Here is a 17,017-nt window from a genome sequence, read left to right as displayed (position 1 = left end):
CTGAAGGAGCGTCTCCACCCCTGTCCTTCAGCCGGAACACTTCAGTCCAGCTTTGAGGGCCTTCTGGCAGTTCCCTCACTACGAGAAGAGACGTTACAGGGAACTAGGCACAGGGCGCCCACCCTGTGGAATGCCCTCCCATCAGATGTCAAGGAGACAAATAACTATACAACTTTCAGAAGACATCTGAAGGCAGCCTTGTATCAGGAAGTTATTGATGTTTGATATTTTATTATGTTTTTATATGTATTGTGAGCTGCCCAGAGTGACTGGGGCAACCCAGCCAGATGGGTGGGGTATAATAAATTTATTATTATTATTATATATGAGGAGGGATGTCTGAAATCAGGTACTTGTTTCCTTTGTATGTTCTTCAACAAGTTTTCAGTGTTGTCAGAATAGCAGAGCTTAGTGGTGATTTGCTCATGGGGAGATAACAGACTAATGTTATTACACAACAGGATCACTAGTTACTGACTGGAGTTTTTCAAAAGAGAGGAAATATGTGTTTGGTCATTAATCTCTGTCTTGCCTTATACAACCCAAAACAGCACCAAAGGCAGACAGATGGACTAGAGTTCTTTACTCTGTGGGCAGCATAACACATTGCAAATGGGAGGCTTGTAAGTTACTTATTAACTGTGAAAAAGGACACTTGCTTTATTTTCACCAGCCTGAGCAATGGAGCTAAACCTTAGGTTTGCTTGAAAGACACTATTATTCTGAAGCCTATTATCAGATGCTTAAAATGATTTCCAGCAAAGGGAATAATAATAAGTAGGACTGGCCCAGGACATTTTGGCACCTGAGGCAAACCACAAAATGGAATCCCTCCTTGCCAGGGAAGAAGGGGTGAGTGAAGATCTACATCGGGAACAAGGGGGAAATAAAGATCTACATTGGAATCTGATGACCCTGCGGATCCTGCTGCCTGAGGTGGTCTCCTCACCTTGCCTCATAGGTGGGCTGCCCCTGATAATAAGGCTATATAGGATCTAAACATAGACACATGGAAAGTGAATTTGGTGAATTCCTTGAGAATTTCCCCAAAATCTTGCTCTTTATTTCCACAGATCTCTGTTTCTCAAATAGAGTAATTAATGAAGTAGCCTAATAAGAATAGTTAAGTACTTTGTGTACTACATAACGTGATTTCCTGAAGGTAGGCATGAGATCTCCAACCTTGGGGCTAAACCAAAAGTGATCAGGCTTTCAGGTCACCATGAAACCAACCAGTGGCAAGTAAGTTCATGGGGCCATCCCATGACTATATTACACACCCTGGAACTTGTAGTTCCATCAGCCCAAGGGCTTGTTTGACATGACAACTGGCTGGCCTTGATTCTCAAAATAGATCAAAAGGAAGTTTATATTAACTGGAAATTCTGTTATTCCACAAGAAACCATTGCATATCAGTGTTATAGAAACATATGGACTAATTTAAGGCTTTATTTTAGAGAGTAAATTAAACCACATATTGGCCTGTTTTGGGATTATCCTCTCCATTTATTTTTGCAAAGGGGTTACACCAAGTGTGCTGATACCTCTCCTCTTCTGTGGGGATGGTATTGTTTTGGCCATATAAGGACAAGCACTTATAGAACAGACTTCACTATTAGTATATATAGGATGATTCCTAAGGGAGAAAGGTATGTTTATTTAAACAGCACTGAACAGTTAAGAATCACAAGCTTTTTGCATGTAAACCCACCAAAGGCTTTCATGAATGACAGAGGAAGCAAGCAAACACAATTGCCCATTGCATGGAAAGTGCAAAACGGAAAAGAAAAAAAATAGCTTCAGTGGTTTTGCCATGCCTAAACTGAGGTAGAAATATTAACAAGACACAAAAGTAAAATTTCATAGAGCCCACTCCAAAATCCATTAGTCTGTAACCCTACTCAGAGTAAACACATTGAAATTAATAGAAATGGCTAACTTGGGTCCATTTATTTCAGTGGGTCTACTCTGTTTAGGACTAACATTGGATAAACCTATTGCACTTCAGGGACATTACTCTGATAGTCTTCAAGTATTTATTTTATGAATGCCCTTATGTCCATTGGAAGGAACAATTATAAACATGGCAAGCTAGCGTGCATTATACCATTGTGTGGGACAAGTATGTTGCTTCTAACAAAACGTTACCAATATTTACAATGTACAAATAACGTAATATTGAAATACAGAACAGTATAGTTTGTAACACACAATAAATTAATGACTCCTGCACGGAAAAAACAATAATACAATACATATGATAATTCTCTGAGATGCACTAAAATGGCTATTTTAGCTTTAACAGACTCTGAAAATTAGACTGGATAGATGTTTTTATACTGGCTGCTATTTGAGGAGCTTTCCTCAAACAACTGAAAGTTGTCCACTCACATTACCGTTCTGAATTTACTCCACCCACAGGTAAATTTTATAAGCCACACAAAGAACTGGTTTGCAGATTGAAGTTCAGCCCCAAGGTCCTCTTTTTCCCCCCACTGAAAAGTCGAAGACAACTGAAAGTGTATGCCTGCGATGCAGCAGAATCTTTATGTCTCCTTCTGCTCAACACTTATAAACCCTTGGATGAACCATCTACAAGGTAAAGGTAAAGGTAAAGGGACCCCTGACCATTAGGTCCAGTCATGGCCGACTCTGGGGTTGCGGCGCTCATCTCGTTTTATTTGCAGAGGGAGCCGGCATACAGCTTTGGAAGAGTCAGGATCACTCATTGCTCATTAGGGCCGGCCCAGGACATTTGGCCACTGATTTGGGAGTCTCAGCTTGCCTCATGGGCCGGCCAGGCCAGCCACTCATTCAGGAAGGAGTTGGCACACTTCTGCTCTACTAGCCTCCCCATAGACCACCCTAGCCAAGCAGCCTGGGGGTAGGGCATGGGATATGCGCTACCAATCTTCAGATACGCAAAGGAACACATTCTTCAGAAAGGAAAGATGTTCTATACATGCTCAGAAGCCCTTGGAAGCCATCCCCTCAAAGGATCTATTGCCTTTGGGAAGAAAAGAGAGCCAAAATATGCTCAGAGGCATTTAGCACCAGAAAATGTTTGTTAAGGAAAAATGGGACAAGTCATAAGTTCCTGGGAAGTCAATAGTACAAGTCAATAGTATTTTCTGTGCGAGGAGAAAGAGATACCTCCCAGGTGTTGGGTAGAGCTCTTAGGAGGAACCGGGCTCTGTTAACAGGTTGTAGTATTTGCAACGGGCATAATTATCTGTGTACTTTGACAACATTCTGACAAACTAATAATTTCAAACCATTACTCGAACAATATTTGACTGGTCGATTCACTAAGATTTATTTGAGTTGGCAAATGCTAAGCCTGAGTCATCTAGATCTGCCTTCACTACCACTGGGCAAAGCAGTCCTTATGACAACTGCTCTTTAAAAAAAGGGGTAAACAAGAAAAGAGAAGCAATTATTGCCAACATCTCTGGATGCTTGAAAACAGATGTATTCATCTTCATTGTTCGGTACGCACAGCTTGAAAAAGCACGAGCTGGAGTTTTTTCGGATGCAATTTTACACAGCATTTGGGTCAAGCAGCTGAACTTTGTTCTTCATGAGTACAAAGTCCTGCACAAACGATGGCATTTTTGAAAGTGGTAGCCAAAGAATCTTAGCATCCATGCCTGCACTGTACCGGGCCTTTGGATATTTGCTCATTAAGGCATGTTCCATGCAATTCACAACCAATGAGATGTCTGTATTCTGACACAGCTTCACTAGTTTCTCCTTCTTTACTGCATCTGCAGAGAGAATGAAACCAGGAGAGGGAGGTAAAATATATGCAGCAATAAGCTTCAAGAGTCTTAATTCTGTGCAATCTGTACTTAATTATTTGAAGTACTGTTGACGTGGAGGTAGTTTTGCACTGTGCAAAGAGCATTGGCATATTGTTACTTGCATTTAAATAATAAGGCTTCCTATCTCCTTTCGTTCCCTTCCCTTCTCTCTCCATTATCCAGCTGTGCTGCAGGCAGGACATGGAAGTCTTTGCAAGGTCTATTGGCATTGTGGGTAATCCTTGGGATGATTCCAAGGCCTACCACTCGTCAGTCATGATGTATACTGTGAAGCATGAAGTTGAGGGAAGGAAGCAACAAGGCTTCCCTCCTTTCTACCACATGTTGTCGCTACTGCATTCACCTCTGGTAAATGAAGGGAAGGATTAGGAGTGTGCTTTGACCGTGGGCTGGTGGAGATGAGAGGAGGTTGAATGCTAGGAACTCTTCTCTGCCCTAGATATTGATCTGAGCCACAGAAAATATCTTTTAAAAATTATTATTCTCATTTTTTTCAGTGAGACATATTCAATATATTGACTCAGTCACAGTGTTCTATTTTTTGAGGTGCTTTTTTGAATAACCTGGAAGTTAATTTCTCGACCAGGCTTGGGTGAACTTTGATGGCATCTCTACTTCTGACTACTTCAGTATTATGTTTAGGCCATTTCTCCATTAATACAAAACAAAGCAACTCATGGCTTACCTTCCTTTAAGTATTTTTCACCATACTGCTTTTGTATAGTTTGAGGAAGACTGTCCCAAACAGCCATTTTTTGTCTCATGACCATGTCTCTGTCAGAAAGCCCTGTTTTAAACAGCCCTGGCTCGATGCAAGAAACATTCACTCCAAATGGTTTCATGTCCTGTCTGCGAAGAAAGTAAAAAGCGGTCATTAATTTTGGTCAATAATTTGGGCGGATTTTTAGAGAAAGCGCTATGTAGATTCTGTCAGCAGCACATTATATTTTCTGCACACAAACACAAAGATCTTATAAATGAAACCTCTCAGTTTCTATATAAAATGAGTCAAGGTAATGGGATGCCTTTGGAGTCCTTGTGGTAAACCTCACGAATACACGAGATCCATCATGCATGTCCTCATATCAACTCCTGCCTATCTCCTTGACATTTAAACCAGATTGTATCTCCTCATTCATTTTATATTAATGGCTCCACCAGATCCCAGGGATCTGGGCCATTCTCTGCAATAACTTGGTAACTGGTTCTTGCTTCACAATTAATGCGCCCAATGCAACTCAAGAAGACATTGGGTTCAGATGTTCAGCACAGACCTTCAAATCCTTTTCATGATGTGCACTTATGTTTCAAGTAAGATATCATTTGTGAACAGACACCAGACAGAACATGGACAGGTGAAAAACAGATGACCAAAAACTAGTTTTTGAACTGATACATATAAGGAGCACTGTCTCATGGGTGTACCATTTCGCTGGATGATTCAGGTAGCATGGGAGATAGATTTGGATGGATGTCGGTGGTGGTGAGGGCAGTGGCATGGTGGAAACAGAATTCTACTAACGCCCAGTTTTATCCCCTGCATGCAGGCACTGAACCCATGCTCAGTTTGGGTTGAATCATGCATGCATTATGAAGGCCATCCATTAGCTATCATTTTACCTTAAACTGTCGGTGAATGCTTCTGCCCCATATTTGGATGGACAATAACCACCTGAGCATATTGGTAGAACACCTCCAACACTGGTTACGTTTATTATCCTTCCCTTTGCCTTCTTCACCAATGGCAGCATGTGTATAGTAACATTGATGAGGCCTATTAGATTAACATCAATCGGTGCTTTATAGTGCTCGATGGTCAGCCAGTCAGTTGGTGCTGATACTCCCATAATTCCTGCATTATTGATCAGGCCCCACAGACCTATGGGGGGAGGGGAAGAGAGAGAGATTTAAAAAAACAAAGAAAAAGATAATTTATTATGTCTGAGAATGAAACTTTTTTGGAGAAATTGATTTCTGTGATTTAACATCCCCATTATCATTATAATTCGAAAGGCAGATAACAAGATCATCATCATAATGGTATAAAAATATCATTACGTTTACGTAAAAACAGAAAGGTCGAAACAGTAACCCAGCTATGTTAATTGGTAGCAATTCACAATCATGCCATTTCTTTACTCTGAACACTTTAGTCTGAGTGAGCGAGGGCTAATTCACACACGCATGCACACCACTTGACATTTCATCATGCGGAAACTCACTGATGAATGTGTGCGTTGCCACTGCTGAAAAGTATTGTAATATTATGAGGGCAGTGTGAAAGCTCTGCATAGGACAATTATCTCCACACATACACCTAATTGCTCCCTCACTAAAGCAATACTTCGGTTTGCATCCTGTCATATGAGGGAGCTTGCTGTATAAAATAGTAAAGTGCCTCCCCTACGCAGGACGTAGTTAACATCAAATCCAAATCATGAACAGCAGCGTGACCTTAAAAAGAGCAACTTTAAAGTGTTTTGAAATCAGGCAGGTATTCTTCTCGTTTTTTTGTTGGTTGGTTTATGAGAAACTAGCCTGCTCCCCAGGACCTTAACAAGAACCTACTGGATCAGGCCAGCATCCTGTTCTCACAGTGGCAACCCAGGTGCCCACGGGAAACCCACGGTCAGGGCTTGAGCGCAAAACAGCACACTCTGCCCCTGTGGTTTCCTGCAATTGGTATTCAGAAGCAGACTGCAGTGCTTTCGACAGTGGAGGGAGAATATAGTTATTGTTCTTAGTAGCCATTGACAGCCTGGTCCTCCATAGATCTGTCTAATCCTGTTTTAAAGCCATCCAAGATGGTGGCTGTCACTGCATCTTATGGGAGCGATTATTCTAGAGTGCTAGCGATATGAGACTTGGAGGAAAAAAGACTTACTTATCCCCTTTCTCCATGCCATTTCATACATTCCTATCATTTTGGTATTCTACTGTCCCCCAACCCTGGAAGAATTCCTGCAGAAAACCCTTATTAAAAATAAGACCACCATTTTTATTTCTACCCTGCCATAGCCAATACTGCTCCTAATAAGAGAGTCAAGGTTTGTGTGGCAGTGGCTAAACTAAATTACAACATTGAGTTACAGCACTAAGCTTACAACAGTAAAAAGCCATAATTTTAAAATGCCTGCAATTTCTCTGTAATCATCACCGCTTTCTCTACTGCTCACATGCTATTACCCCCATACCTACTCAGAAGTAAGCCCCATTTTGTTCAACAAGCCTCTTAATAAGTTTTAGAATTTTACAGCCTCACCCACACTCTGCCACATCATTGCACAACCTACTTCAAATTTCCTTTCTATGCTTTTAAAACATGAAGGCTGTGGAAACAGGAAGGGGGGGAGAGCTCACTCTGCACAAAGCAGCCAATAAAAGACTTGCCAACAATAATATATACAAATAATTTCAAGTCTGGACCTAAGAGACACAGGAGGTATCCACACTTCCTCTTGCCCCACCGCTTTCCCCCAGGAAAAGCTGCTCTTTAGCACTCAATAGGAGCAAATGGCAATTTGGGCATTCCTTCAGATTGACATTTGCTTCAATTTAGCACTAAGCAGGGGATTTTCCCTGGGGAAAAGCAGGAGGACAAAGGGGGAAACCACTTGGACACATACTTTCGAGGCATGGGGCAAGCAGAAATGTGGATGAGCCCTCGTCCAGTGGACGGAAGCCATAATATACGGTGATCACTTTATACCCCAAACCGTAAGTTTAATTAAAAACTTGCTTTAAGAAGGAAAGGAAAAACCTAAGAAATACCAAAACAATTCATTGGCTTTTTGTGCAGGTTAGCAGATATGTACCTGCAGGCTATATCTTTAAGGTTGTACAGAAGCAGAAATTCTGTGCACTAAGCCTTCCTCCTTCACAGCAGTCCCAATTCTATGCTTCTCTTAAATGTGCAGAAGCCCTCTGGGGGTCTGCACCACATTTAGTAGATTTGGGGAAGAGTTCAGGTGCCCGTCACCTACCTTTATCCCCTACTTCTTTTTTAACATATTCCGTAACTGATTTGATATTCTCTGTGTTTGTCACGTCCAGTAGCACAGCGTGGAGGTGCCTGGAAGTCTCTGCTTTCAGCTCTGCGGCTCCCTGTTGAGTCTGGCAGGCAGCAATCACTTGAAACCCTTTCTTATCGAAGGTTTTGGCCGCCCGCTTTCCAAATCCAGAGTCACAGCCGGTGATGAACACATATTTCCCTACAAGGTACATATCTTTTAACTTCTGCCCTGCTCTCCATTTCCACCAGACGAAGCAGATGACAAACCACATCAACACGTAGTAAAAAAGTCCGATTTCGAGACCGCTATCTTCCATTTCCTCCTTGAAAGAGACAGAAAGACACGTTACAACAGGCATTTCCCTGCCATTAGCATCATTTCCTGACTGTGAAAATCTAAAGGAAATAAAACGTGGGGGCAACACTGAGAGCCACTCACACTTTCCATCACCAGCCTTTAACTTCTGTTAAAATAAGGAAAGCTTCCCTGGGGGCCAGTAAATAAAATGGTCACTTTGCATTCATCAGAGTGGAAGTTTTAAGTAGTTAGGAAGCACCACAGATTTGTTGCCTCTCAATCAGGCTGTATATGGGGAGTAAAGTCCCTTGAAGTCAACAGAATCTGAAATATAGCACACAATGGGGTTGGGCTGAAAATATAGCACTTCACATAATCTTGCCAAGCCTAACAACCACTCTGTAAGGTAGGTCAATACAGTGGTACTTCGGGTTACATACGCTTCAGGTTACATACGCTTCAGGTTACAGACTCCGCTAACCCAGAAATAGTACCTCGGGTTAAGAACTTTGCTTCAGGATGAGGACAGAAATCGCGCAGCGGCGGCACGGCAGCAGCGGGAGGCCCCATTAGCTAAAGTGGTGCTTCAGGTTAAGAACAGTTTCAGGTTAAGAATGGACCTCCGGAACGAATTAAGTACTTAACCCGAGGTACCACTGTATTATTAAAGCAACGGGTTTTGAGACTGAGAAATAGTGGCCAGTGAATTAATGGAGGATGTAAGGTAAGATTTGGAGCAACTTGCCCTTATGTATTGTATGATATCTGTTCTATTGACTACATTAGTATTAGTATTATTAGTATTAGTATTAGTGTTATCATTAACATTCTGCCTTTTTCCCTGACAGGGACTCAAGGCAGCTTACAGTAAAAATAGGAACAGTTTAAAACATAGGGGAAAAAACAATTAAACATTAATAGAATTAAAACTATACACACACACACATATACACACATATATAAGCTCTATTGTTAGCTGCTCTGAGCCCGGCTTTGGCTGGGGAGGGTGGGATATAAATAAATTATATTATTATTATTATTATTAAAAACATACAGATAATTACAATGAAATTTTCATTCAGAGCAGTCAGTCCCTAAAAGCCTGTAGGAATAAGGAAGTCTTCACCTGCCAGCAAAAGGGCAGCAAGGAGGGAGCCAGCCTAGCATTTCTGGGGAGGGAGCATTTATACCCTACATTTCTTCCTTTGAACTCAAGGTATCTTATTATATGGGGCTTCCTGAACATCCCTACTCAGGCACTGGCAGGTTCTAGGGGTGTACAACTCTGCCAATTTCAGTTTCTCTCACACTTTTCCCGGTCTTAAATACAGTTTGCCACAACGACAGTTAGCTCAATTGGTTAGAGCATGGTGCTAACACCACCTGTGTCGCTGGTTTGATCCCCATATGGGCCACCTGCATATTCCTGCATGGCAGGGGGCTGGACTAGTGGGCCCTTGGGGTCCCCTCCAACACTATAATTATATATGTTTCTAACATTTCTGCATCAGTCTGTGATATTTATTTATTTATTTAGGGGGGAAATGCCGTTGTGAAAAGTTCACCAGCTTTTTAACGTGGATTTCTCAAAATATGCATGTTTTAATGCAGTTTTGCCTAATCTATGTATCTGTTCAAGTCGCCCTCCCTAGTCTAAATGCATTTTTATGCACACTTTCCAGACCCAGGTGTGCTTAGCTCATTCAGCATGCTGGCTCCACCTTATGCCGTCAGCCTGGAACAAGCATGACTGTAACATTTCCACGGCACAGGATTAATTACAACTATTACTTCACCCATTCTCACATCAGAGAGAGGCAACTGAGGTTGGGAAAGAATCATTTGACCAAGGCCATCAAGAGATTTCACAGATGAGCTCAGACTTGTGTACACCCATTTCTTGCCCTGATTCTGCAGTGCTGCTGAGGGCATTGCTAGCTTGACTTCTTCAGTGCCATGGCTTCAGATCACTTGTACGCATAGACTTACAGAGGCATAAAGCAATCACCTGTTTCGGAGGCTGGCTGAAAACTAAAGAGTTGCAAAACAAAACAGAGTCCATCTATACATTTACCTCTGTCATGCTGACTGTGGCTTCTTAGGAAAAGGGTGTTTCTTCTCCTATATGATCTGGCTGGATCAATATGCTGTTTGCTTATCTTCTCAGATTAGTTCCCTCTGTGTGGCAGGACTCATTTTAAAAGCAGGACATTGCACACACGATGTTGCGGAACAGAATAGGTAGATGCGGCTGTCTGTCCTCACTTCCTCCGGAATTTCTCTCGCAAAGATGCAGTCAACCTATTGGTGAAATAATTACAGAACAATACAGCTGCTCTTTAGTATGCTCGCACAGATCTGAAATAAGTTTGCAACACTCGCTACGGACTAGTATGTTATGAGCCTCGGGTTACAGATGCTTCAGGTTACAGACTCCACTTACCCAGAAATAGTACCTTGGGTTAAGAACTTTGCTTCAGGATGAGAACAGAAATCGCACGGTAATGGCGCGGCGGCAGCAGGAGGCCCCATTAGCTAAAGTGGTGCTTCAGGTTAAGAACAGTTTCAGATTAAGAACGGACCTCCAGAACAAATTAAGTTCTTAACCTGAGGTACCACTGTAGTTGGGTGTTTTTTTTAATTGTATAGTTTATAGCTTTCTGACATTTTTGACTACGATTCTGGAAGAAAACCTACTGAACTCAATGGAAGCTACTTCCGAGTAGGCATGTATAAGATTGTACTGTTAATGGTGTAAAACAAGGCCGGGGTTTGACAAGGGGTGTTATAACGCTATTTAAAATAAATAAACAAGAATTTTAAAACAACAGACAAACAAACAAACATATAAATTTGCTCTACCCTGCAAGGAAAATACGTAATCCACCAGTTGGGTCATTCCCTGCAAATATTGAACATTCCATACAATTCCAACCCCCCAGAACAGTTTGCATGCAGATACACAGTCAAGAAAGTTGTTGATAACAGAGCAACAGTTAAAGCACACCTCCAGTTACATCCCAAACGCCTGGTGAAATAAGAATGTTTTCACTTGCCTTCGAAAGGAGACCCAGGAGGAACACAGGCAGACCTCGCTTGAAGGGTGTGCCTGCTACGACTTCAGAGCCGCAATTGAATAGGCTCTGTTCTTAGAAGCTTATATCCTCTCCAAGTAGCATGACATTCCTCAACTTCCGTTTGTTTCAAAATCCCCCATTTTTTTAAATCTAAAATTTATTTTAGATCATCCAGGCAGCTTTTCTCAGACAAGTAAGGTTTTTCAGCTTCATTACTTCCTCTTTTTTTAAATGGAAGAAGGATAAATGCTTCTCAGTCTCCTCTCACTTCTTCAGGGAAGGGGAAACCCTTCAAAACTCTCTGTTCTCTTTTCAAACACACATAAGAGGAGCCTGGCTGCTGGATAAAACCAGAGGCCCACCTAGCCCAGCATTCTGTTCTCACAGCAGCCAACCAGATACCAAGACCTGAGCACAAGAGCCCTTTCCTGCTCACAATCTCAAGGAGATGTACTGCCTCTGAGACTGGACCAGTAGCCATTCATATCCTTATTCTCCACAAATCTGTCCAATCCCTTTTTACAGTCACCCTGATTCGCTTACAGGCCGTATATTCACCTTCTCACCAATCAATCATTCATGCATTCCACACTGTTCAAGGCATTTCTTCATCACTTTCCTAACTGCAAAAAGTGGGGTTTTCGCACAAGGGCAACAAAGCGTTTTAATCCACTTTAATCGCACAAACCTTTTTTTTTTTGCTGTACACAAAGTACCCGTATTTTTTGCTCTATAAGATGCACCAGACCACTAGACGCACCTAGTTTTTGGAGGAGGAAAACAAGAAAAAAAAATTCTGAATCTCAGAAGCCAGAACAGCAAGAGGGATCGCTGCACAGTGAAAGCAGCAATCCCTCTTGCTGTTCTGGCTTCTGGGATAGCTGTGCAGCCTGCATTCGCTCCATTAGACGCACACACATTTCCCCTTACTTTTTAGAAGGGAAAAAGTGAGTCTTATAGAGCAAAAAATATGGTACTTGACAGTCTGCATGAGCCAGTGGAGACCAGTTAGGGCTAATGGAGAACTACCTCATCAGCCCCTTAACACCTGCCTTGAAGAACACTTGAAGGAGCTGGGTATGTTTTGCCTGGAAAAGAGGAGACTGAGAGGAGATATGATAACTACCTTCAAATATCTTAAGGGCTGTGACATGGAAGAGGGAGTATGCTTGTTTTCTCCTGCTCTGCAGGGCAGGACTCGAAGCAATGGATTAAAGTTACAAGAAAGAAGATTCTGACTCAACATCAGGAAGAACTTCTGACAGTAAGAGCTGTTTGACAGTGGAATGGACTCCCTCTGGAGGTTGTGGACTCTCCTTCCTTGGGGGTTTTTAAGCAGAGGTTGGATGGCCATCTGTCACGGATGCTTTAGCTGAGATTCCTGCACTGCAGGGGGTTGGACTAGATGACCTTTGGGTCCCTTCCTATCTCTAAGATTCTATGATCTTACAACTAATCGGGTTAGCTCTTCTTTTCATTGGCTCTGGCTTCACCTACCAGCATTTCCTTTTAAGAATCCATGTAAATTTAGGAGTTTCCCTTTTCATCTCCAAGTTTATCCTGGAATGCCCATTCAACACCCACACCTGCCAGGAATAGTGCCTCAGATCATATTCCCTTATCTTAACAGTGCATGTTCAATCTGGCAGTCAAGGCACTGACCTGCATTTGCACAGGAAACTTTTTTGGAGAACAGATAAATGAGCAGAGCTCTTCCTTGGCTTATTTAGATGTTTCGGTTTTTTTAATTTTACAATAAATCAAGTCTGAGATACCGTAAGTGGTTCCGTTAGTCTACTGCCACATTCCAATGCCTCCTTTCTGAGAATTTTCTTTTACAAATTCTGGATTACATGAAACTAATACTTTTTCAAAAAAATATATTAAAATAAAATATGAAAGACTCTCATATTGTATTTTAAGAGCCCTCTACATGCCATACAATTTTGGATTGGAAAGAGTGTCTCAATTGCTCTTTTCCTGGTCTCACACATGCTTTTCTGTAGTTATGGGTTTTCTTTGACTGCTCTGTAGCTTGCTGACTGAATAAAAAAGAAATTATAACTTAGCACACAGAAAGGGTGAAATAGTCTCAGAAATCCAAATGTTGTTTAAAATCAGGGTCAAGATATACACTCATTTCTTTCCCTCTAACGGCATCCTGACCTAGAAAGATGTGGACTTCAGTTTTCAACCCTCTCTGAGATTATGCCATGCTAATTTTTCTTGTTTGCTGTCCTGATCTGAGGAAGAAGGTTGTCATTGAGCTATGTACACTTAGAGGTGAGCTACACTGATCATGGAGGAGATGACAACAAGAATAGTCACCCTTGTGATTGTAAGGAGCTGACTGTTGGATCCACCCAGCGGTTGCTGACACAACTCCCATGTTCCTTCCCTGGCAGGGCAGAGCGAGTGTAGCAGATCTAGTGCCCTTGAGGTTCCCTGGTCTCTAGCATCCAAAAGCCTGGGCTCACATGGCAGGGCCTGGTGATGTCACAAGGCAAGCTCTAGTGATGTCACAAATCCTATGAATCCATGGAGTGAAGATCACATGCCCTTGCGAAGCAGATCACTCAAGGAAATGAGCCAACATTCCTAGAAACAAACACACCTCTCTCTCATACTTATCCTTGGGTGGGTGTGTGGGTGTGCGCGCGCACACGCACACAGAGCAATGCAACCCACATCTACTTTCTTCCTAGCTTTATCTTTCATTCTAAATTGCTTCCTTCTTCCTTTCCTTTATATTCTTTTTTCGCTCTGATTCCCCTCTTCCTTGGTTCCTCTCCAAATTCTTCCATTTATGGGTGTCCACAGGCACCTTTCCAGTGGGGAGTAAAATACTTGAAAGGGGGGAGAGCAGGGTAACTTCAGACACAAAAGAAAGACAAAACGCAATTGTACGTTTTGTCCCATATCTCAGGGTCTACAAAGGCTAGAAACATACTCTGGTTTGACAAAGAATTCTGGGAATTATGGTTTACTAGTGGGAAAGGACTGCTCATCCCCTTCATGGATGCTCATGGCCCAACCCTTGTTCCCTCCCTCCCTCCCTTTCTCTGTGCTACAATAATTTTTGTATACATCATTTGGCAGGAGAACTGCATCACAAAATGTGGATCAGTGCACATTTCAAAAGACAGCTGTGTTTCGGTTTGCATATTGTTTTTGAAAATGTGAAGTAGGTAGGTTCGCATTCAAATCTGAACCGAGCCCCTGTGGTGATGCGTCTGAGGGAATGGGGGCAATTGGCAAGACCCCAGCTGGTTCCAGCCCACCGCCTGGTTGCCGGTCGAACTCCAGCCCTTGGTTCTGCACCAATCAGCGACTCAGAGCTTCAGAAGCTGAGCATGCAAGCCAGCAGAGATAACAAACTCTTCACGACGGAAGGGTGAACAGAGGCATATGTAAAGCATATTTACAAGCAGTTTATACAGCATAGATCAGGACAAAGAAAACATGTCTGCTCTCCTTCATGTTCAAGAGCAAGAAGCGTAAAGCAAAAGCTATACACAAATGGAAGTTCCCAGCAAGCTAGAATGGAACATCAATATCCTAACATCCTCCCCCTTTCCGTGTAACCTGTATTATTCAGACAATGTCCTAACAGTCCCTTCCTAATCCTTGCTCCCTCCCAGGAGCCTGGAGAAAATGAACCCAACAATTTAACAGAGCCCTACCATGTTCATCCCTCGGGAATCTTTTTCTCCTGACCTCTTGACAAAGGCTTTTGGTTGAATCAGGAGTTGTTGGGTATCTCCCCCCAGCTCTCTTTTAAGAGGTAGAAACTCAGGGGGTGATGCAATGATTATTTAGAAATTTAGCAAATGGGGCTCTGCCTATCAGATAGGCATTAAAGACCTCCAGTAGACGAGCCTGGTGTTTAAAAGCTGCACCGCAAGGCCAGAGAGCTGGCTGAAAGAGCAGATGAAACCAGAGAAGGGGGGTGGCAGATTTCACGTTTCCTACTGCATGAGTGAGGGAGTATGAGGGCATGTGCGTATATCATGGGAAAGGTGGCAACTCAAGGTCCCTATGGAATCAGCGTAGGGTTGCCAGGCAATAATTTGGAAGAATCTCCTTTCTTTCTTTTTTCTTTTCCAAGAGCATTTGTAAATATTAAAGGAAATGATAAGTAACAATAATAATAAGTAAATAATAGAGTAGACCCATTGAACAATTGACAGGAGTCAGTCATACCCATTGATTTCATTCATAGTTTCATAGAGCTTGATTTAATCGTTCACAACCCAGCGAGAAGGATGAGTGGATAGTCAGACAGACCGACATGCCCATACAGTATGCTTCATTTTCTACCCTGTTAAGTGAGGCTATCCATATCAGTAAGGAGAAGTTAGAATAGTTAATAGCAATAATAATTACGTACCGTGTTGCCCTAAGTTCCCAAAGTACTTGCTATGCATTATCCCTGTCATTGCAATAACCCTTTGTGGTACAGCAACATTATGGTCCCTGCATTATAGGGGACTGGGTGTCTAGGAGGCTATGGCTGACTTAAAAGCCCACAACAGCTTACGTTTGTTGGGGGTTTTTTAGGTGCTACAATACTCTTTGTTGCTTTGGCTTGTATAAGACTCCCAGGTGAGTCCATGACAGTATGAAAATTTGAACCAGAGGATCACCATCTCATAACTCACACTTTTACAGCCACTACATTACACCAATTAGTAAAATGCTTGCATCCCAAGTATGGAATTGGTACCTACCTACTCAGTCGAAGAAAATATGTTGGCAGGTTGGCTGTTAAAGGTGCGCCTTACAAGTACAGCTAGTCCAAAAATGTGTTGTGTGTTCTTTCTCTCTCTCCTTCTTCCCTGGCAATCTTCTAAAGATGATTCCTGCACAGAACCACCTTTTGACTTTTTAAATTAAGGCATCACAATGAGTGCCTTCTGACTCAAGTCATAAACAAATTGCAGATCTTGTGAGTCACATTGTTGATTACATAAGTCATTTATGTTGTACAGGTGCATTCAGTTTGGCAGTGAGTCACACTCGTGTTTCCTCAGCTACGAAACACACAGTCCAGAGTCAAGGGTCACAGTATTGGTGTAAATGTGTAATACTTCCTTCAAGTGAATTAAATAATTTAGCCAATTATTTAAAATTACTGTATTTTAATGGTGGTGTTATATTTTTGTGAGCCACCATGGGAGTTCCATTGCAAACTGGAGGGCGGAAGAAACAAAACAAAACAAACTGGTAACCTGGATTCCACCTCCTATCAGTCTCAGTCAGCATGGCCAATGGACATCATAGGAATCATGTCCAGCAACATCTTGGGGAACACAGTAAGCCCTGCTCTGGTTGGTTATCAGCTCTGGCAAGACAAAAACCTCCTTCTGGCTGGCACCATTGGCATCCTAAACAATGCTTGTTTACATCTCTCAAGGTTAAGTCTCCCCATTTCCAACTTCACTGTAGGACACCTCTGCCATTCTAGGCAAAACATGGCATTCTAGGCCAAAGCGATTTTGCTTCCTGCAGCAATCTCTGAAGAAGCTGACTGAACTGGAAGTGGACTCTTACTTCAGCGCTGCCATTTTCTACCGCAGAAGGCTAGCTTAGGGTTACTGAGCAGGCCGCATAGCACTCACAGTTCTCTTCTTCAACATAGCGAATGGCGAGAGAGCTCACGAGGAAATGGCAGGAGACTGCCGCTACTAACCTCAACCCTCACACGCCACGTCACTTTGCTGAATGGTGAGACCAGTGGTTCCACAGCTACCACCTGGCGGCCATCAAGATGAACACCTGTACGACTGCTGCTGCCATTTTGAA

General features: G+C 42.4%; 1 protein-coding gene across 3 annotated transcripts; it reads right to left on the bottom strand.

Annotated features, from left to right (window-relative positions):
* Positions 1 to 3,292: 3,292 nt before the first annotated feature.
* DHRS9 (dehydrogenase/reductase 9) lies at positions 3,293 to 15,961 on the bottom strand. 3 transcript variants are annotated; one of them, XM_081882522.1, is made up of 6 exons: positions 15,943 to 15,961; positions 10,210 to 10,436; positions 7,809 to 8,160; positions 5,446 to 5,704; positions 4,511 to 4,674; positions 3,293 to 3,768 (listed from the first exon to the last, which is right to left on the bottom strand). In XM_081882522.1, exons 2-6 carry the CDS (start codon positions 10,216 to 10,218, stop codon positions 3,542 to 3,544), a joined length of 1,011 nt encoding a protein of 336 aa, XP_081738648.1. In that variant the 5' UTR covers positions 10,219 to 10,436; positions 15,943 to 15,961; the 3' UTR covers positions 3,293 to 3,541. The 3 variants fall into 3 exon arrangements, with proteins under 3 accessions (XP_081738648.1, XP_081738647.1, XP_081738646.1); XM_081882521.1 differs by lacking the exon at positions 15,943 to 15,961 and adding an exon at positions 13,541 to 13,698; XM_081882520.1 differs by lacking the exons at positions 10,210 to 10,436; positions 15,943 to 15,961 and having other exon boundaries at positions 7,809 to 8,211.
* Between the last annotated feature and the right edge of the window lie 1,056 nt (positions 15,962 to 17,017).

Source organism: Podarcis melisellensis (genome assembly GCF_964234715.1).
Source record: "Podarcis melisellensis genome assembly, chromosome: 1".
NCBI lineage: Eukaryota > Metazoa > Chordata > Lepidosauria > Squamata > Lacertidae > Podarcis > Podarcis melisellensis.
Note: the sequence above shows the minus strand (reverse complement) of the source record. Positions and strands in the feature narration are given on the sequence as shown.

Excerpts from the sequence above, each read along its gene's own strand:
- DHRS9 (XM_081882520.1), bottom strand. The coding sequence starts at position 8,196 with ATGCCTGTTGTAACGTGTCTTTCTGTCTCTTTCAAGGAGGAAATGGAA. Across the intron at positions 5,705-7,808 it reads AAAAGAAGTAGGGGATAAAG|GTCTGTGGGGCCTGATCAAT; the intron begins GTAGGTGACGGG and ends CTCCCCCCATAG. Across the intron at positions 3,769-4,510 it reads TGAAAAATACTTAAAGGAAG|ATGCAGTAAAGAAGGAGAAA; the intron begins GTAAGCCATGAG and ends TTCTCTCTGCAG.